Source organism: Triturus cristatus, chromosome 1_2, assembly GCF_964204655.1.
Source record: "Triturus cristatus chromosome 1_2, aTriCri1.1, whole genome shotgun sequence".
In the NCBI taxonomy this organism is placed as follows: domain Eukaryota; kingdom Metazoa; phylum Chordata; class Amphibia; order Caudata; family Salamandridae; genus Triturus; species Triturus cristatus.
This window is the reverse complement of record NC_140580.1, coordinates 202,348,943-202,372,199: the sequence shown is the minus strand read 5'-3', so window position 1 is coordinate 202,372,199 and position 23,257 is coordinate 202,348,943. Positions and strand designations below refer to the sequence as shown.

Below are 23,257 nucleotides of genomic sequence, written 5' to 3'. Positions count from 1 at the left end.
CCACGCCTGATGGGCATTATCAGTTCACTGTGATGCCTTTTGGGTTAAAGAATGCCCCTGCCATCTTCCAGAGGTTGGTGAACCATGTCCTGGCTGGGTTGGAATCCTTTAGTGCAGCTAATCTTGATGATATTGCTGTCTTTAGCTCCACCTGGCAGGATCACCTGATCCACCTTGGAAAGGCTTTAGAGGCTCTGCAAAATGCAGGCCTCACTATCAAGACATCCAAATGCCAGATAGGGCAGGGCACTGTGGTATACTTGGGCCACCTTGTAGGTGGAGTCCAGGTACAACCCTTACAACCCAAGATCCAGGCCATCCTGGACTGGTGAAGAACCGGGGTTTAACCCAGCGGCGTCAGGGGCACGCCTAAGATCTTCGAGTTCACCTGTCTTGGTATACAGAGACACGGAATACTTCTGGATGGCATCAGACACCAAGTTTATTAGCTGCAGCTAGTAACAGTGATCCTAGAAATACATCACGAAGTAAATTTTCAGGAGACTGCTCATTTTACTAAGGCGAGACGTCTCCTTTTATACCCAATATTCACATTATAAATGTACACCCACTGCACAAAATTCTAGCCAATAAGGTACATTTTCAAACAAAGTGTCACATAACAAAAACTCAATTTACAGTATCCCAACCTAAAAGTTAATTATTAGGAATGTCCCAAATTCAATATACACAAGCCGGACAAACCTATAATTGAAAGCATAACCCATGTAATGAAGAAACATAAAAAAAGAAACGGTAACAGATGCTGAACAAGATAAGGCATGTGCAAGGAAACTAAAAGTTAACGATGTCCTGAACATTGATTGGCAATCTCAGACAAAGATCGATCAGGGAAATTGGCTTTGCAGGGTCAGTTTCAGGTGCAGAGGTCAGTTTCTTACAGTTCATTTCAGAGTCAAAAAGAAACCTAGTTAATATATACATGAACTAAGAAGGCCAGGCCACTTTATTCGCCAGGCTACCTTCACAGGCCTACGTGAGGGCAACACAAAATGGTGGCACAGAACAAAATGGAGTCAGACTCGAGAATTACAGAACCTCAGACCCTCCTTTTGCCATTACGTAGGCAATAACCTAAGACTCATGTTAATCTGAATCTAGGTCTATGTCGATATTCATTAGGTCATTAAGGTGTTGCTGTAGCATCATCTTATTATTCTCTACTTCTCTCGGGACAGGTCTCCGAACACACATAGTAGCACAAAGACTACAAATGGCGGGACCACACTGGATGCAAAGACAACAAGAGAAAAGGATGGTTAAAACCATACCAAGGAATGTCAAAATCTTCCATCCCCATTTGGACAGCAGTCCCCAAAACCATCCCGTCAATGACCAGTCTCGGTCGTCTACATGGATAGACTCAGAGATTTTATACAACCTAGAGATGGCTTGGTACACTGTAGGAGCATTATCTGGTATGTAAACACAGCAACTGGATCCAATCAATTTACATACTCCTCCTCGATCTGCAAGTATGATGTCTAATACCATACGGTTCTGCAAAGTCATAAGGTGGTCCTCTTGAAGCTCAGCTGTAACATTACTAAGAGCACCTGCTGTCTCATTAATAGTAGCTTCAACAACGCGGACAAGCTGTCGAATATGCCTACTATTGATCATAGGACGCCAAAAGGGCAAGCAGCCCTTGAAGAAATCTCCTACTTCGTGTGCTGCGGTATCTTCCTTATTGAAGACACCTCTACCATATCTCGTTCTATGATAGTCTGAAGCAGTAGTGTATGTAGGGGGAAGTATAAACGCCACATAACACGTTCCTGAAAAATCAGGTGGCAACCATGTGTAGGCTCTGTCATGACAAACAAAATATGTGCCTTTAGCTGGCACAAATGGTGGAGAAGTCCGAGATGAATAGACATAGGTTTGAGCACACACACTCTTACCTAGCTGAGCTTTCGGATTCCAACCATTTTCTTGAAAACAAAAGTGGCCTCGGTGGGGTACAATCCAAATAGGGGGAGACCTTTTTCGTCTCTCCTTCTCTGTCAAACTGGTACTATATCCAGTCACGTTCCAACCAACGTAAGCCTGCACCTCATCCTTAGGGATAGCATTATATGCATCAATATCTCGGATCATAGCTACTATTCCCCTTATTAAGGCACTATTGCTCGAGTTCTCTTTAAGGGAACGTAAGGGGCGTACTTCATTTGCATAGATAAACATGGTCTGAAAAGCCCACACAGACCCATTAAAAGAAAAAGGCAAAACCAAATATGGCATACCTTTATCTTTCGTATGAGGCATAAGACCACAAACCCAACAATTAGTGGTATTTACTACTAACTGATGCTGATGCAACAACTGTATAAACGAGTTGTTGACAAATTCTGATCTCCTTGTCTGTTCATGTTCAGGCAACGTATAAAACTGGTGCAAAGAAACAGTAGTGAAAGAAAGCATAGGTTGGGAGGTGGGTGCAGATGTCTGTTGTGTAGCATAGACAGTCCAACCCACACAAGCTAATGTGATACCCAAAAACATCAAAAAGCACAATATTATAAAACATTTGCTATGTATCAATGTACAAAATCTTGTCTTAAGATCTATTCTCTCAACATCTCTTTCAGTTACAACAGACTCCATCCTCTAACGTGCTGCTCGCGGACATTTTCCTTCTTCACTCAAGTGTGCGTCCAGGCGTCCTAGACGTCCCTAGAGCCGCAGACCTTTCATCAATACGCGGGCCACCCCTTAAGTTCTTATACCGCGACCCTGCAGCTGAACCCGGATGGTGGTTCGAAAAAGAAAAATAGTCTCTTGTCTGAAAGAGTAATTCACAAAAAAATTCAAATTTTATTTGTCCTTTTTAGACCTTAAGTTGTAGCGTTCTTTACCAGGCACAGTTTGATCCTGAAAGAATGTCTCTGGGTGCGTAGTATCAAGTCTCAAACACGGCGGCACAGCTTCTTGCAAGACTTTATCATCCGCACGTTCTGACAGAGTCCATTCCAGATGTGCATCGCTAAAAGGTACAAATCTCGGAACCCTTTCACTCTTGGAATCGGCAACACCTTCCCGGACCCACTTATCGTAAGGTAAGGGCAAAGGTATCTTCTTACAATAGGTACCATGTACCCAGTTTTTCTTGCCGAACACCTTAATAGCAGTCCAAGTTGATAACAGGACTTGGTATGGACCGGTCCATCTTGGTTCCAAGTTCTTTGACCTCTGGAAATTCTTGGTTAGAACCCAGTCACCAGGTTGAATCGTGTGGCCTGCATCTACATAAACTGAAGGCAAAGTGTCATGGACCTGTTGGTGAAGAACACGCAATTTAGCAGTCAAATCATGTAAGTAGTCAACCAACATATCATCAACATACTGGATAAGAGTAGCACCAGAAGGCAATGCCAGAGTATCAAGCTGAGTTTTCAAGTCCTGACTGTAAATGGAGGGACTCTCACAATAACCTTGAGGAGCGCGCTTAAACCGGAAACTGCGGCCTCCTAAAGAGAAGCCAAAAATATCCCTACTTTCCTCAGCAATCGGAATACTGAAGAAAGCGTTCTTCAGATCAATAACAGAAAACCAAGCAGCTGAGGCAGGGATCATAGTCAATAAAGCAGTAATGTCCGGGACAACAGGAAACTGTGGCACAACGATCTTATTGACCTCTCGAAGGTCGATCACAAACCGATACACAGGTGGCTAAGAAGAGTCAGTACGCTTAAGGACAGGCAGAACAGGACTGTTACACACATTACCTCTCGTTTCTTCAACCACACCTTTCTCAACCAAATCATAGATAATCGCTAAAAGAGCTCTTTCGCCATCACTGGAAATTTTGTACTGGGGAATGCGAGGTAATTTAGCATTCAACTTAAAGGTAACAACGTAGGGTGGAATCTGCAAGAGACCAACATCATTGGGACCTGTAGCCCAAAGTGTATCAGGGAGAGAACACAGTTCCAGTGGAAGGCGATCCTTAGACAGATACATCGGGGAAATCACTTTCTTACCCACCGTAAGATGTACTCCCGAAGGAGAACAATGTAATGTTGCATGCAATCTTTTCAACAAGTCCAAACCCAACAGATTCTCGCCACAGGCCGTCGTTAGAATAAGGGGAGCCTCCAATTCACAGGGACCAATAGAAAGGGGCAAAGGACAAGAAACCGGATTACGAACTGGGGCGCCAGAAAATCCTACTGAAACATTGGTCAAGCCAGACAAAGGTGCGCCGGGAGTTTAGAGTGCATGATAGAACTCTTTGCTGCACCAGTATCCAAAAGAAAAGGTTCTGCCACACCTGATGTAATCACTTCAACATAAGGTCCACTCTGGTCTACTGGAACTGACACTACTCCCTCTCTTTGTCCATGGCTGTCCTAACTATCATTAAAACCAGCACTCTCACTTCCAACATAATAATCATCAGTGTAGTACTGAGCGGACTGGACGGTCGGAACATTCTGTTGGTCAAAATAATTCATAGAATTCTGAAGGGGAAAAGGAACGTTCATTCTGAGGAAACGTACCACGTCCCCTACCCCTAGGTACTTGTTGGAGACCACCACGACCTCTCAGACCAGACATACCATTCGCACGCTGTAGCAAGATCGGGCAACTATTCTTGAAGTGACCTTCTTCTTTACAATAAGCACACTGATTAGGGCCTAGCGGGAGTCGCGAAGCAAAAGACTCAGGCTTCTGCAACAGTTTCTGAAACTGTGGGGGTTGCTGAAACTGGGAAGGTTGCTGAAACTGACGCTGATTAGGGCGAGGCGGATAAGCCTGCTGCAGAAGAACTTTCGTTTTTAATTCTCTAGTCTTCTTCTCTACTTTATCCTTCTCATCTTTATCTCTATTCTCATAGTATTGTGCCGTAGCCAATATCTGAGCCGAAGAAGAAACAGCCCATGAACTCTCAGAGTCCTTTAACTTATTAGAAAGTTCAGGAAGTAAATTAAAAACAAACTTATCTACAAACAACCTCTGACCGCCTTCTTTACTCATATCCTGACCACTATGATCAATGAATGTTTCCTCAAACCTAGTGAAGGAATCAGACACACTCTCGTCTTTCTTTTGTTTGCATGCTGATAACTTGTCCCAATTCACCCGCAGAGGAGGCATCATAGTTTTCATTAAATTAATAATCCTACCAGGTAGTTCTGCAACTAAGGGTTCAGGTTTGGCACCTCCTACCTGCCGACCATCTGCAGCAGTAATATTAACCCACGTATCTCCTAACTCTGGCGCGTGATCCTCGTGACGGATCTTCGCCCACAAGGGTTGAGGAACTACATTACCCATCAACATATCTATGTCAGCTAAATTCATAACACACGCATCAACTGTCTGAGACAACTCCTTATAATAACCAGCAGGAGTTTTACGGGGGTCAGGCAAAGTCTGCTTAAGAGCCAGGACCTCAGCTCTCTTCCAAGGGACATGCACCCACACTCGCTGAAAATGAGCCGGTGCAGCCGTAATACCATGAGCGGCATCAGCCACAACTGCCTCTCTCCATACAGGGGGAACCTCTCTCATAGGATACTGCTTCACTTTTCTCCTAATAGAAGGGTCAGGTTCGAACAATGACTGAGGTGGAAGTCTAGACCTAAAGGTGAGTAGTGTCTCTACCGCTTCCTCAACATCGGAACCCACTATCGTCCCTTTAGCAAATTCAGACTGAACATTAAGCAATTCCAGTGGAATTGAACCCAACTCATTATCTTCCCACTCCTGACGAAGGAAGGTACACATGACATCAAAAACATACCTTTGTTTTGGTGCCTCCCACTGTAGGAAGATATCCATAACCACTTGTGGACTGTACTTGGAGGTATTTGAAACCCATCTACGAGCTAGGAGATCTAACACTGCCCGCTCTTTGGGACCAGCGAGCTGACTACGTCTCTGCTTACATTCAGAAACAGGGGTCATATTCAGTGACCCAAAGAAAGGAGACAAAAGACTAGTGACAGTCTCAGTCATTCGTTGCCGATCAGAAGGAGAAGAAGTTGACATGAGGACAGGAGACAAAGTGTTTTGAGGTGACAGAGACGTAGGGACAGAAATAAGAGAAGTCGAAGATAAAGGCGTGTAAGGCAAAGGAGTTTGAGGCAAGGCTGGTGGCCCTGGAGGGGGCTGCGCCGGGGGAGGAAGAACCACCTGTGAAGCAACGGGTGGCTGAACAACAACAGGAGGTTGAACGACAACAAGGGGTGCAACAACTGGAGGTAACGGAGGTGCAGTAGCACCCTGCACATAAGGGGGTGGTAATCTCAGTAAATGTGATATCAAAGGATCCTTTTCAGGGTCTACAGTCACATTTGAAAGGGGAGGTGGCAAAGCCGGGAAACATTTGTCAATGACCATGCAATGTTGTCTATCTGACACTTCAATCGCATGATCTTATTCATCTTCCTTAAACTGCCTAGCAGCTTGCATTACCGATATATTCCTTTCCTTCCTATCTCTTTTAGCTTGCTTAATTTCTCGCTGTTTGGTTTCCTTACGCCAAAGGCGGAAAGAGTCAAACATCGCCGGCCGGGCTTTCCTCTTAAATAGCGCAACTTCTAGGTTATCTAAAACATCTGATTCAAAACTACCATGTTGGGGCCATCGTAAAACACCATCTTTCCTTGTATAACGGACCCCTACTTCATTAAAGGTAATGGGACCTACACCATGCTTTGAATAGAGCTCATAAGTTGGAGTTCCAACCGGAGGTATCAGACACGAGTCCTCCAATCGGGAATCCCTATTACAACTACAACAAAACCATTTCCTAAATTTGCTAAAACCAGGCATCTTTTAGCTCACTAGTCTTGCTTCAAACTTCAAGGGGTTATCAAAAATGATACACTCGCAAATATACGAACCCCCCGGCTTCGACTATTCCAATGGCCGAATCAAAACCAAGAAACAAAACAAAATCGTGGGAGCGACCCACTTATACTTAACCAAAATGTCTGTCACGCCACCAGAAGACCGTCTAACGTCTCGCCATACAAATCATCACAAGAGGGTCCAAGACAGGGTGACAGTCAGGGCAGCAGTCCTTCGCAGCCGTCGGAAAGAGGAAGCCTCGCAGAAAAAAACCTTCGGTCCACGTCGACATGCAGGGGTCGATGAAGTGGCGGCCGTCCTCCAGAATTTCCTCACGGGGCTCCTCACAATCTTCGGGCTTGGGCCAGTACCGCTGAAGTCGCCCCACATTGGGCGCCAGTTGAAGAACCGGGGTTTAACCCAGCGGCGTCAGGGGCACGCCTAAGATCTTCGAGTTCACCTGTCTTGGTATACAGAGACACGGAATACTTCTGGATGGCATCAGAGACCAAGTTTATTAGCTGCAGCTAGTAACAGTGATCCTAGAAATACATCACGGTGTAAATTCTCAGGAGACTGCTCATTTTACTAAGGCGAGACGTCTCCTTTTATACCCAATATTCACATTATAAATGTACACCCACTGCACAAAATTCTAGCCAATAAGGTACATTTTCAAACAAAGTATCACATAACAAAAACTCAATTTACAGTATCCCAACCCAAAAGTTAATTATTAGGAATGTCCCAAATTCAATCTCCACAAGCCGGACAAACCTATAATTGAAAGCATAACCCATGTAATGAAGAAACATAAAAAAAGAAACGGTAACAGATGCTGAACAAGATAAGGCATGTGCAAGGAAACTAAAAGTTAACGATGTCCTGAACATTGATTGGCAATCTCAGACAAAGATCGATCAGGGAAATCGGCTTTGCGGGGTCAGTTTCAGGTGCAGAGGTCAGTTTCTTACAGTTCATTTCAGAGTCAAAAAGAATCCTAGTTAATGTATACATGAACTAAGAAGGCCCGGCCACTTTATTCGCCAGGCTACCTTCACAGGCCTACGTGAGGGCAACACAAAATGGTGGCACAGAACAAAATGCAGTCAGACTCGAGAATTACAGAACCTCACTGGGTAGCTCCAACAACCCAGACCCAAGTCAGGGCATTCCTTGGCTTGACTGGGTACTACAGGAGGTTTGTGAAGGGATATGGGTCCATTGTGACTCCCCTCACAGAACTCACCTCCAAGGAGATGCCCAAGAAGGTTAACTGGACAGTTAGTTGCCAAAAGGCTTTTGACACCCTGAAAGAAGCAATGTGCTCAGCACCAATTCTAAAATCTCCAGATTATGCCAAGCAGTTCATAGTGCAGGCTGATGCCTCTGAGCTAGGGATAGGAGTGGTCCTATCCCAGACCAATGATGAAGGCCAAGACCAACCTGTTGCTTTTATAAGCAGGAGGCTATTCCCCAGAGAGCAGCGTTGGAGTGCCATTGAGAGGGAGGCCTTTGCTGTGGTTTGGTCCCTGAAGAAGTCGAGGCCATACTTGTTTGGTACTCACTTCCTGGTTCAAACTGACCACAGACCTCTCAGATGGCTAATGCAGATGGAAGGGGAAAATCCAAAACTACTAAGGTGGTCCATTTCCCTACAGGGAATGGACTTTGAAGTGGAACACTGACCAGGGACTGCCCATGCCAACGCAGATGGACTTTCCAGGTTCTTCCACTTAGACAATGAAGACTCCATAGGGCAAGGTTAGTCTCATCACCTTTCGTTTGGGGGGGGTTGTGTGAGAAAGTGCCATCTTTCTTGCATGGTATGCCCCCACTTTTTGCTGATTTGCTCAATGTACTTTGACTGAGTGTGCCCTGGGCTCCTGCCAATCCGGTGCCAAGGGCCTATGTTCCTTACCTAAAACCTATGCTGAAACCTAAAACCCCAATTGGCAAACTCTGTCCACATGTCAGCCCCTGGTAAATGGTACACTATGTACCCAGGGCATTGTGACCAGGGAAGGCCCCTAAGGGCTGCAGCACTTATTGTGCCACCCTTAGAGGCCCTGTACCCTAACACCAACACACTGCCCTTGCAGGCGGAGTGTCTGGGTATAGAACAAAACAGAGAGTCGACATGGCACACATCAGCCACCCCTCTAGCTGGGTGCCCTATGCCAGTGGTGTGGGTACAAGAGCATCAGCCCAGTGCCCCTACAGTACCCAGGTCCATTCCTGGTCACTGTAAGTACAGTGCTTCCATTTAAGAGTACATGGTGCTGGGAGATCGTCAACACAAACTCCACAGCACCATAATGGCTTCATTGAAGTCTGAGAAGTTTGGTATCAAACTTCTCAGCACATAAAACCCACCCTGATGCCAGTGCAGGATTTAATGTACAATACACAACAGAGGGCATCTTAGAGATGCCCCCTGAACCTAACCTACAATCCACGTCTGGTCTGAGGGGCTGCCTAGACTGCCACACAGCAGACATGTTGCTGGACCCCTGGGTAGAGAGCCATCCGCTCTCCTGGGCCTGCAAAAATGCACATCCTGGGTGAGGTGCTAGGTCTCCTCCCCCAGCATGGGCAGGGGAAGCTTCAAAGGCATACCACCTTTGTGAGCTTCTCCAGGCCACTTGCTGTACCCAGCAACTGGCCCCTACTGGTTCTAAACCCCCTCTCTGGCGAGAAGACTGGCCGAAAACCCCAAGGAAGGACAGGGGGTGCCAGCCTCTGCCAACCCCACCCCTCAGGTGGGGGAGGCGATGTGAAGCACATCCCTGGGCTTTCGCCATCTTGAAGATGGGGAGCCCTGCCCTATCAGGACTAGGCCACTGCCCCCTCCCACAGGAGAGTGGCAGGATAGGGGTTATACCCACCCCAGGGCAGGGACCCAGTGGTCCCTGCCCTTTACCTACCTTTAACGCCCCTAAATTTAGTATTTAGGGGCACACTGAACCTTCCTTCCTTAGAATCCAGATTCCGAAACAGCAAAGAAGATCAAGAAGAAAGAAGACCTGCCGTGCAGCTGCTAACAAGAGGAAGACACCAATTGCTTTGGCCCCAGCCCTACCGGCCTGTCGACCCTCGAACCTGCTCCTGCTAAATCCCGGCATCTCCCTTGGCCAGCAACCTCACAAACCCCGGAGGACCTGGCTACCTTGTGACTCTGAGCATCTGAGACTCCCACAAGCAGTGGCACTGCTCAAAGCAAGTAACTGACCCCTGGCTCCAGCCAGGAACCGCGAACCCTGCACATACTGCACCCGCCAAGCCTGGCCTGTGCTGGAGTGGACAAAGACCCCGAGGAGGTGCCCCCGGCAACTGTGACCCCGAATCCGGCACCCAAGGACCCACCTCTACGCTCCTGACGACGCCTGCAGCTTCAGAACCAGGGACCGCCTCAACCGCGATCAACAGAGGGTAATTTTTCCCAACATCAAAAGGCACCCCTGCACCCGGCGCCCTGCGGCCCCTTGTGCCCAACTCCAGAGTACCTACCTATCCTCCAACTACCCAACTTACCTCTCGAAGTGGTGGTCACACCTGAAGAATCTCCGTCCCCGAGCTTGCAGCCTTTGTTTGTCCTTGAGCTTTTCCATTGCAATCCATTGAGCGCCCGACGGCTCAAAAGCACCCTGCACCCAGCCGCCCAAGTGGCCCTGGCAGTGCAACTTCTACTCCTACCTACTTCCCCATTTGCCCTGAGCAAGTGACCTGGAGCCCAGCTCCCACAGCCGCATGGCCTGCTAGTCAGCAGCCACCAACCAAGGGCCTCCTGCCTCCCATAGGATAACATTGGGCCTAACTCACTCTGCACCCGGCTGCCCCTGTGCCGCTGAGGGTGTAACAACTGTACTTACCTGACCCTGGGAGACCCCCGAGTCTATGCCCAGAACCTTAACTCTAACAGTCGAGTACTTACCCAAAAGCCGATAATTCACTTTTCTTCCATAGGGTAACATTGACTGGTTTCTCTTGAAATTTCTTCCAAGTGTGGAGTTTCTAAACATTAAAATATTCACCTAAAATCAACCGAGTAACGAAAACGGAAATACTCACCTGCTATTAGGAGAGATCCCAGTGCTGGATCTTGGTGCCCAGCACTGACCTTGAAAAGTACTTACAACCGTACTTACCACTAACTCAATTTTCTTCCATAGGAAACCATTGACTGTTTTTCTGGGAAATTTCTTCTGTCGATTTTTGCAAACTACAAATATTCTTTAAAAATCGTACCAACTGTGAAAATGTAATTACTTACCTGTTTTAGATAGATGTCCCAGTACTGAGCCTAGGAGCCCAGCACTGGATTACAAAAGTAACAAGAACATACTTTACCCGTAACTTGAATTTTCTTCCATAGGAAACCATTGACTGTTTTTCTGTGAAATTTCCTCTGTGTCAATTTTGCAAACTTATAAATATTTGTTAAAAATTGCCTGTATAACTTAAACGCAGTTTCTCAACTGCTTACAGGTGGTACACTAGTGCTGGATCCAGGATCCAACACTGACCTAGAAAAAGTAACCATAACCCCACTTACCTGCTAAGTGAATTTCCTCACATAGGATAACATTGGTAATTTGATTAGAAAAGGTTTTTAAGTGTCAACTTTTAAAATAGTATAATATTGCTTAAAAATCACAACAGTAACTAAAACGTATTTACTCATTTATTTCCAAGAACTGTCCCAGGACTGAATCTAGGATCCAGTCCTGGAGTTAGAAAAGTAATCCTGAAAGTAATCAATTGCATTTAACTTAAAATTTCCCTTGAGCTCAATGTATTATTGTGTTTGAAATTGTGTTGCCTATTGCAGCAAACTGTAACTATTGCATTCAAAAGTCAATTGCCTATTGCAAAGTATTTAACTAAAGCATCTCATTCTGAGAAAGTATATTTTGATACCTATTGTTGGTTCTAAAATAAAACAACCATATATTTTTATATACAAACCATTGGCCTAGAGTTCAGTTCTTGAGTGTGTGAGACCATCTGCTGACTGAGTGTGTACAACAAATGCTTTACACTGTCCTCTGATACTGCCTTACTGCTCGACCAAGCTACCACTTTAGAGAGTAAGATTATTTCTAACTAGCCTCTGCCAAACGTCTGGGGGCGGTGGACTCTGTACACACTGTACCTATGTGGGAACAGTGTATACAGAGCCACTTTTCTACAGGAATCATTCCCACTCAATAGCTCGTGCTAGGCATAAAAGTGGCATCTCCACGCTCCCACTTCAGAACACTCAAGGACCTGTGGCCATCCATCTTGATTTGGAGTTAATAGCTTGTGAGTTTAAAGCATGTGGTACAACATTGAAATGGTCTCCCAAAACTTGTAATGCTGCATCTAATGTGAAGCTATGAAGGATGAATTATGGAAGTATGACACTCAATGGTTTACAATAGTTAGTAGCTTCTCTTATGCACTGATCAACCTAGCTCTCAAAATTAGTTATAATTATGCTTCCACGCCATTTAAATCGTACTCCATTTTATTTTAAGGTTGTCAGTAAATGTGTTTTATCATCAGATTTTATTTTGTAAACATAATGCTTGTCAAGTGTGTATCATTGACAATGCTCTACCAAAAAGGTTGCAACCATACATGTTTTCTCACTGATAACGAATTGCCTAGATTGATCTGCAATCTTAAAGCTAATGTGTTTACACTGAAATACAATCTGGGCCAAGTGATACAGAAATACAAATTCCACTGCATTCAGTCTTTAAAATTAGCAAGTCAAGGTCTAAAACATGTACTGTTTGCAGGTCCAGTGCTTCTTTATTTGAGACAAAACAAATTTAAGATGCATGTTTGATGTAACAAATTCCCATCTATGCATTAATTTAAAAAAAAAAACCAAGATAGGTGCATAGGATTTTTCCTTTTTTTAAATCTTTTTTTAATTATATGATTGTGATGTCGTGTATAGAGATTTGATTATGTTTTAGTTTGTAATTATATTTTGTATATTGACTGCATTATTGTTCTTTTATCCGTTCTTTTATCAAACAAAATAAATGCATTTGGAAATGTTGCAATTGAAGGCAACCTTACATATGCCTGTAGTTGCTTGAGAGTATTATTACATTAAAAACATCTGGAGTGACTAATGTAAAACATAAAGTAATAAACGCTTCCAGTGGTGCAACTGAAATTTTAGAAAAAGATACAGTTGTGCAGGTGTGAGCAGCCCACTACACCCATGTGTGATTTTCTTTTCTTGTGTTACCTAATGGAGGCAGGTGGACTAATTTTCCTCGCCTGCCTTAGGGCCATGACGCTATTACTAAGCCAATAGGCTCTTTAATTAACTTACCATTCAGCGTATACAACATGTTTACGGCACAACCTATTAAGCTGCATGGATTGCATAATAAATTGTCCTCTCCATGGACATAAATTTGAGTTACATGGTGGTCGCAGATGACAATGTGAGCTTGTTCTTTAATTCCCCAAAAACCTTCTTTCGCTGTCCTGGTTATAAAAGTTACCCTATTCCTATACCTTCTGCTACAAAAAATAGTTTTTGGATTGGCTGATAGTGAGATAAGTGGCCTCACCTAAAATGTCATAAAGGGTCAAAGGATGGAAGATCCCACTGTTTCAGCCCTCGGCATTTTGCTGACTCACCATCCATGACCACCTTCAGATACATTATAGGGTTCAAATTAAAAATTGTTAGCCACTCAAACCACAAGAGACACTAAGAACCTGGTTGTGGTATACTCTATTTTGAAGGGTTCTACAAAAAATAGGTTGCATAGACGAATATCACTGGCAAGGGGGGCATTAGGTGTGCATATAATTCTGCACACTCAGACATATGCTGCACTCAACGGTATTTAAATATAGAGTTAGAAGGCTACATGTCCAAATTTCATCCACTTATCGCTCCCTTACCTATTCTTGGATACTTATGTGCAAGATACTGAAGCTATTACATTCTCCTATCTAGACATACTCGGGTCTTGAAGTCATATCTATGGAAATATTGTACAGTGAGACATTGCCACTATGGCTCTGGGTTCACCAGGATCATAGGTATCAGGTCTTACTCTTTTAACCTCAGAGAGGTACTTTTCCCAAAGTACTGCTTTCTCTTCTTTATCCCACTATATTTGCAACACGTCAGTGCAGTGTAGTTGTGTCCTTTTGCATCCAGTTACATTTTCACAGCATACCACAAAGCCATCCAGTGCTTGATGGCTCATATTCGCAAGTCACAATCTATTACTGACACTGTACAGTGAAATAAATATCAGGGTTATATTAAAGCAAAAGATAAGTAAATGTAAATCAACTTAGATAGATATATCTACGTAAATCATTACAATGACTGGAAAGATTTGCAAAATCTGAGGATTTGTATTCCAATATGAATAACTACTATGACTTGGACTTAGGAATATGGCTGAGGCAAGATCTTGAGGAAATTGTGCCTTGGCAGTAAAAGTGAAAAATGTATAACTTCAAGGTCAACAATGCAAAAGTACAACAGAGAGAACTTTTTTGTGCTGCACGTGCCTCACCACTTTTAAAAGTCTCCAGCCACTGCTAAGTCAGAATACTAAAAGACCAAAATGATATTGAGCGGGAGAAACAGATGGACAGGGAGAAAAGCCATCAAATCCTGAGTGGATAATTGAGGTAGATAAAAAAGCTATCATGAGCAACCGGCTGACCCAAAGTCCACTTTAGGTGTGTGGTTATGCATACGAAACGATCATCGTGCAAAAGCTGTCTGTAGCCGATACCTAAAAACACACCAGGAAGCATTACATATTCATGACTCTTGTACCACATCTGATTGCAAAACAAGATGGCAGGCTTAGCTAGTAGAGGCACCAGTCTACTTCCTGCACCACAAATCTGTCCATGCCTATAAAGCGCACACACTCCTGGAGATGGGCTTTTGTTTAACCACTCTTTGGTGTCCACATAAAAACATTTATTATTATAACAATGTCAATTATTTGCATTCTCACAGCACCCAAAATCAGAATCAGCACTGGGTTCCTTATTCATAAATCTCCAACTGTTTTGGCATTGGTGGCTTTCTCATAGAAGTACTGGCAACCAGGGGCAGCTAGTTGGGAACGGTGGGGGTGGGTGGGGGAGGGAAGGCGGGGTTTAGAAAGTTTAAAAAAAACTTACATTGTTGCCGATCGCTTCACCTCTGCTGAGCAGGAACAGGAAACAGACAGCCTTCCAAAATCCCCTTGCGTTGCGATTGGTCTGAGTGTACTGGTTCGGCGCTCAGACTATGACTGGGAGGTTAAGCATGTTCTCCACCCAAGCTGTAATCCAGCCTGGGTGGAGAACATGCAAAGTGCGCAAGACAGTTTGGTCGGCCCCAGAGGGCCATTCAAATTATCTTGCACACTTAAGTGCAGCAGGAACCACTCCTCCTCTCTCTCCCAGGCAAACTCATCCCGCCCCAACCTGGCTGGTTCCAAAAAGAAAAAGATAATAATGTAACGTTTTTAATGTTGCATTATTATCATTTTCTTTTTGTAGTTATTGGGGTGATGCTCCTCCGCCTTAGCAGAGGAGCCGTCACTGCTGGCAATGCGTGCTGCCGCTGTTCTTCCTTCGGCCCCTGCCCTCCTGGTTAACTGAAAATATTCAGCTGAATGGAGCACCAGGGGCGTAACGCAGGCCCCCACAGCCCCCGCGGTGCGGGGGGCCCCAAGCGCCAGGGGGCCCCCTCGGCACTGCACTCTGGCAGGAGAGCTCCTTGTTGAGCCCAGAGGGTGCCCCTCTACGTACCGTGCAGGGAGGCCCCCTCAATTTTCGTTACGCCAGTGTGGAGCACGGATAGCTCCATATCTCACATCAGCATCAACCCAGTTCAGCCTTGTGGATAATACTTAAAAGGATTCAACTTGTACCTTGCAAGTCACATGCAATACTCACAGAAGATTCATTACCTGTTGAGGTGTTTTACTCTGATCAAAACCTGTAGCTTGGAGAGTACATTAGGATTTCTGTTGCACACACTAAAAAATCTTAGCATATTGCGAGCTTGAGACTTGCAGATTGCATTCCGAGCTTTTCCTCTTGAGCAATGATGCTGTGTAGGAGAGTAGGGTCTGCTATCCTATGGTCACCCCAAATTTTTGCTTTTTGCTTCACTGGTTTTTGACATATTGAGGCTGTGGGCCTGCCAATCAGACCCCCAGCCTGCTGTTCTCTCTACTAAATTAAAACTATGCACCCTAGGTGCATAACCAATTGGAAGTGGATCACCCTGTCAGCCCCTGTACCAGTGTACACTAGGTACCCAGGGCATTGGTGTACCCAAGGCCTGCCAGGGGCTGAAGCATGTATTATGCCACCCCAGGCTTGGCCTAACAATCTGACACAACTGGCTGATCCCTCAGCTGGGGTAAGTTGGTGTAATCACCTCTTACTTAGGTGTAGTATACCTATACCTAACCTTAAATGGGACACCTGGTAACCTATAAGTCACTCCTATGGCAGGCCTTAACAATCCTGAAGGCAGAGTGCTTGGTTCCATGTGAGATGGTGCTCTGGCATGAGCTGAGCCTGTCTGCAGTGGTCGGAACAACTTCCTTCTACTGTTTCCAGATATCGTCATACCATATACTCTTAAGTGCATTATGAACCTCGCGGTTAAATGCTATCTTTGGTTTGGCTTTATCAAAACATGTCGAGTAAGGTGTCATACGAATTGGAATACTAACCCCTCGCCAATTCTGGCGACGGGGTTAGCATTCCACCCTTCTAGAGGGACACGACATGTACAGTACCTGAAACCCGGGTAAAATCAGACATAGCCTCAGCTCCACAAAATGGATGCTGCCACCACAGACACAAGTCTGCCCTCCTGCTGCTGGGAGTCCTTCCAGCTTGGGAGGTGTGGACAAAGGGTTTCCTGCCAGGGGAGGTGCATGCACCACCCCAGACAGGATTTTGTGTATTGGTCAGGTAGGGCTTGAAAGAAACCAGACATGCCTGTGGCTCACAAGGAGCCTCGGTGCATATGCCAGTTCAAACCGGTCCTGGGGCACACCAGTCCCGGGCCTGGGGCGAGCTGGACAAAGGATTGGGGGTGTAACCACCCCCCTTCCTGGTCCCACCCATAGGGAGGGACCTAGCAGGTAGTCCAGCCCCTAGAATCCGCTTAAAGGTAGGAGCTGTGTCCTAAGACTTCAGACATCCTGGAATCAACTTGAAACTAAGAAGAAGACGCAAACTTCGACATTCTGCTGCACAGAAGACTGAAGGAAATCTCCCCTGTGGTCAGGGAGTGACCACCTTGCTAACGCAAGCACCATCCAGCGAATCAACGTCTGCTTTGCCGCCGCCTCCCGCCGGAGCCCGAGCCCAGAGACTGACAAGACCTGGACCTCCAGACCTCTCACCGCCCGATCCACAGTCCCTGAAAAGAGGAGACCCGTGGAGGCACCGAGACACGTGGAGCCAGCCATCTTGAAACGACCACGACAAGCTGACAAGTGCAACAACCAAGGCTCCCTCCAAGTTGTGCTTTGGGATCTGAGAAGCCCAACACCCGAGCAGCATCTGCACCAAAGGTGAGCCCTCCAGCATCTCCACGATCTGCGTGGGGCCCTTCTGCATTTTGCCACTCGACGCGCCTAACCGGTTGCTGGCCCGCTGGCTAGTAGCCATCTTGGCAACGAACTTTACGAAATACACCACTGGTCTGGTTGCTCCAGACTGGTCCTTGCTCCCCTCCAAAGGAGCAGTCCCTCTGACCTTGCTGGTCAGAGCCATCAGCTTATTTCATCTCGTACAACAATTGCTTTTGCCAAGGCTTGTTTGCTTCGATCAAGTTGCCGACACCGCCAACAGCGAGAGCCTGCGTGGGACAGCTCGTGAACCGACTCCTGGACGTCGTCAACCTCCAGGGACCACGTGGCTGCAGAGACAAGCTACACCTTTCTTCCTGTTTGCACCCGACATTGCCTGGTACCCACCTGGTGCCACGCTGGTCACTGGCTAGTGACTGTGAACACTGTCCCCTCTGCTTACAGGTCTTCAACATCTCTGATCCACTCTTGGATCCACTGCATCTCTCCCGGACCGACTGCCTGCAGCATCTTTGTCTTCAAGCGCCACGGAACAGGTAGAAGAAACCCGACGCACTTCGAGGCCTATGCACCCGCTTCCTGTGGGTGAGGTAAAGCTGGCACACCTGTGCCCAAGTGTAGTATTACATCTCTAGTGCCTGTGTTCCAAATCTTGAGTTCCTAGTCCATCCGGAAGATCCTCTTTGCAGTAACTTTGTACTTTTTACGCACCCATTGAAACCTATGGGAGCACGCGTGTGACTATTTGCTCTGCACACGCCACCCGTGGACCTCCTGGTCACTAACTGAAGTTAGCTCCTTGTAGGCCCAGCGATTCTAGAGGCCCTAGGCCTTTTCCCTTTTCTGTTCGTGGTACTTATACCACTATTTTAGTATATGGTTCGAGTGGCCACCAGGGCCTATTCATATAAAGTGCAACTTCTGTGTATTCTACTGTAATCTTGTTTGACGATTTGTGCTCCTGTGCTCATAAAGAGACTAGGGGTTACTTTGAGAAATAAATACATATATATTTTGAATATATATCTGTGTGGTGTCCTTTCATTGGTATAAAAGGGGGTTGCATTTGGTAAAACAGCTGGCTTAACACGCTTCACGAGTTTAGCTTCAAAGACTGCTTAGCCTACGCTACCACTAGGGCAGCTAGTCCGAAAAGGTTGACTTACAACCACACCATAAGGGTTGCTTGGCATGGTACAAGGTGATCACTTTAACTAGTGAGCATCATATACCAGGCCAACTTCTCACATGCTGTAACCAACTTGTAATCATTCAAGCCTGTCACTAGCAAGCACAAATCTCAGTGGTAAGTGCATTACCCATCTGAGCTATCCTATCTTACCGGTAAAGTCCCTGGAAGCTACTGTATACAAATATGGCTCTGCAACAAGTGCGTCAACTCCCCAAATTCTTGTAAATTACTATGGATTTGTCACTAATCTGGGCTGGATTGGATTGCACAGAGGTGACCATGGTGGACAACTGCAAGGACGCCACCTAGCCTAGCATGACACCAGTAAGATGCATTTTAGCGGTTTGCAGATGGTGGAATTTAGAGGCTGCAGATTTTGGCAGAGCAGTGACTGCTCGACTACTGTGTGGTGACTGCATTTGTTAATACACCTTAGAGTTTTCTGAGTAAAGTAAGATGCATTGCAATCACAGCATCATTTATTGCAAAGTCTACGGTTAGGCCCAACCCTCAATGTTAAAGGAATGGGATCAAGAATTGCGATGATTCACAAGTAGCCTTCACAACAGAACCTTCTCATGGTCATTAGATAAGGACGATGGAGCGGCACCCTGCCTGTTTTCTGGGTGTCTGGCAAAGTCAGCTTAATTCTGACACATTAAAAACCCATCCAATTCAAGATGCGTATCCCACTATTTTCACAATGTAATCGGACCCTCTCTTTGAGGAGCTGGCAACCGGGCACATTCGGGAGGCTAAGTGCGCAGGTGTGAATGTTCACCCATTTTTAGCTGGGCTTTGCCATGAACAGCCCTGGGGCTTGGTGCCTCACACATAGGGTACAGTTCAGGCATGGAGTGGAGCCTGTGAAGTCACTGTAGAAGGAAACTCGGGCACATTAGGGTACAGCCCGTTCCGAGCATGCACCTAAGTCAATCACGATAAATGCATCTGCAGCGTCCTGGCGTTGCCCACACCGGGCCTTTTATTGTGGCTACAAATAGAAAGCGTGCACAAAGCCTCCCGTAAATATTAGCAGGCTGTGCTGGATATGGAGCATCAGGAAAGGCTCTTCTGTGTCTCCTCCTGCTCCCACCATCCTTCAAGCAATGGAACTGTGAGCCCAGCTGCGAGAAGCAAAAAGTTTTGGCAGAAGCACCTTTGAGAACTTTTTCTGTTCTACCATAAGTCCAGGTGACGGCAACATACATGTACGGGTTACACTTGAATACATTGACTTTAAAGCCCGAGAACTGTATTTGAGCATGTCCCAATTAGAAAGTCATAGACAGTCAACAGATTCATAATCAGCGTTCGGTGTTCGTGGTAGTCATTGTTAATTTTTTGTGTTAGGTCATTAAAGATCTGTTTTTTCTGAAGTGCCTACAATAACTTGTGAACACGTTTTGCATCATGTTACACTTTTACTATTTCTCAATCAATCAATCCACTTTATTCGATTAATTAAAATCATAAAAGTACAAAACAACAATTACATTCATAGACAAATACAAATACAATAAATAACAATATTATGCTCAATCATAAATATATCCTTAAAAACTTATTTCATAACCATCAAGGCCAAGGTGCGTACAGAAACGTGCTCACTAATAAATTACCAGCCCGTCACAAACCAACATATTTTGAAAATTACTTAACTAGGACATCAATCAGTTTAACCACTAGGAATTTAAACAAATTTCTAAATGGCAGGTGTTTTTTCAATTTTTAAGGGTACTCACTGAGTCACCATATACACTTTGGAAGCATGAATGGCTGTGTGCGCCATGCTGAGTACGGACTCATGACCAGCAGGGTATTGCCAAATTTCTGTGGTAAATAATTTTCCTTTACCGGGACTGAATTTGATACAGAAACATAATAAAATAGCTCAGTAAAATGAGAGGCAGAATCCGTGGTATTAGAGGTTCGGAATGGGCTTTATTCCAATACTCGATTATAATCGGATGCTCCAAGTTCCGTCACCACGAAGGTTCAGGAAGTGAAGTACATACATTATTGACATAAAATGGCTTTTATAGAACATACATTACAATGAAGCGAATACAGTAGGCGTAACAATTGATAAGGAAAATGACGATATATCATGCGTAACCGAAAATGGGTGTAATAAAGAGTAAAAAGGAACATAATTGGTTGTGATGTCATGTATAGGTGGATCTATAAGATAATACTTGGCATAGATGCGCGCGCAGCATTATGACGTGTGATTGACGTGTAACTAGGGGGTGAAGGGGACTTGACATTTAGCTCTACATGTGGAGACAAAAAGTCTGGGGGGTCAAGTCAACCTAATCCCAAATCATATCTAACATCCTATGTTTAAAGAACTATGTTATCCACAAAGGAAGGACTCTCGGACAGAATCTATTCTATACTGACTGTGCGTGCGTGTACAAGCGTCTAAGTGTCTACACTAAATGCGAGGGCAGGAATCTTCCATAGTAACAGGGCTATGAATTACTTGTATTAAGACTTAGAAGCCGGGCCCTTTGCTTGGTAACTGGAAGAATGTTTACTTAAACTACTAGGCAGGAATGCATCGGCTGAGGGGGAAGCAGATAACTCGAAGGTGAAATACAGTTCTTGGCAGAGAATAGGCTGATGTCAGGCTGTGAGCCGCGCAGAGAATGAGACAAAGTTCATGGTCACAGATGCAGGCTCAGACTGGAGCTTTCAGAGGCAGAAGGCAAGAAGAGTTTTGATGACAGAATCAGGGCCTACTTGCCTGGACTGTAAAATGGCATAAGTGAGCCATATAAAGGCGGTGGCCTTTCGTACTTAGGAATGGAATATCCGGCCTATTCATGGCGGATCTGACAGAGGGCATGTTGACGGTGGACGCACATGTATTTGCGTCTTCATAACTGGAACTGGAGGGAACATACATGTACTTGTAACATGTACATAGAACCGTTGGGGTCCAAGATAGGGGACATAACTGACCAGAAAAATCCATATTTCCACATTCCCTCCTTGTCCCCTACTTGCCCATCAAGAGATATCAATCTTCATTAATCCATTGATCTGTTCATATAGCATCATTTGTTCTTCTTTCTTCTTCCGGGGTCTTGAATGAAATCTTGGTGGTGGAATACACGATGTGGCACACAGACCACAAATCGCTGGTCCACATTGCAGACATAGACAGCAACTGAATAGTATGAGAAGGCCAATACCTAGGAAGGATAGAACTCTCCATCCCCAGGCTGATATCACACTCCAAAACCAATTGGACCAAGTCCAAGTGCCTGGATTCTGGTGTATCTGGCTTACAATCTGGTGAAGGCGAGTTATAGCTTTATATACAGATGGCGAATTCTCTGGTATGAATACGCAGCAGCTTGATCCGATGACCCTACAAGCTCCGCCCCTATCAGCCAGGATGACGTCAAGGACAAGACGATTTTGAAGCACAACAATCCGCATAGCAGACTGCTCTTCTGTTAAATTGCCTAAGGCGGAAATAGTTTCATTCACTACTGCTTCAAGCGTTCTAGTTAATCTACGTATCAGTTTACTATTAGTAACAGTACCTATATAGGGAAAGATGCCTTTATTGAAATCTGTGTATTTTTCCCATGCTGTTTCAGTGTAATCGACAATCGGGAGATCTCTCCGCTCTCTATTGTGTACTAAATGAATATTTCTGTAATAATCAGGAGGAGCTAGGAAAACAGGTGGCAAAAGGAATGCAATATAGCAGGTACCATCCCAATCTAGAGGTAGACGCATATATGCAGTCTGACCACATATAAAGTAGGAGTGGCGATAAGCTCTGAACGAAGATTTGCCTTGATCACTGAATTCTACTGTAGTAGTACATTTACTATGGCCCATATGTATGGAACCAACCTTTCTTACACACAATTCACCTTTTGCTGGGAATACTGACATGGTGGGTAAGACTAGTTCAACTTCGGATACGACATTTAGAATCATGAGATTAGGTGTAAAATTACCTAATCCATATACTTCATTTTCTAGATCAGTTCCTGTTCTTTTGGGGCGACCCTCCTTGTCAGGGTAGCAGACCTTGAGTAAAACTAGGTTCAGGTTTCCCCATACCCACTGATCTTGGAAAACTGCGGTGTCTGAGTCTATGGAATTGATTAAGCTAAACCATGCTCCACAGGAGCCATTATGTGTAAACGGATGTGGAAAGAAAGGCAAGACTCCTTCATAATTCTGATAGGGAGGGAGTCGGCCACACACCCAACAATTAGTGGCATTACTAGTCTGATGGGAATGATGTAACATACTAATGAAAGTGTTATTGCGCAGCGCAAGTCTATAGGACAATTCATGCGGGGGTAAGTCACTAAAAGAATGTTCTGCAATAACATTGTGAACATTTCTGGCAATAGGGTAATATATATGCAACAACATACTTGTAATAATTATTAAAAGACTTAAGGAAAACAAAATTAATAATGTCACTATACAATGGCTACGCAGTGATTTACAATACGCCTGTCGTTTCATCATTTTTCGCGACTGTCCATGATTCAGGTCTAGAGGATACATGTCAGAGACAGATTCAACCGCTTCACCTAGGAGAGGACTTAAACAATCAAACCGTCTGACGTTCTAGGCCTCAACTTAACTTTGTAGAGTT

General features: G+C 45.0%; 1 protein-coding gene across 3 annotated transcripts in view; it reads right to left on the bottom strand.

Moving 5' to 3' along the window:
* Positions 1–454: 454 nt before the first annotated feature.
* Positions 455–23,257, bottom strand: part of LOC146867045 (endogenous retrovirus group PABLB member 1 Env polyprotein-like) — a 39,715-nt gene continuing 16,912 nt past the window's right edge. For all 3 annotated transcript variants that reach the window (XM_085603458.1, XM_085603460.1, XM_085603457.1), the window contains exon 2: positions 455–3,297. In XM_085603458.1, coding sequence (XP_085459584.1) covers positions 1,108–2,628 — 1,521 coding nt within the window. In that variant the 5' untranslated portion in view covers positions 2,629–3,297 and the 3' untranslated portion in view covers positions 455–1,107. The remainder of the gene's footprint in view (positions 3,298–23,257) is intronic.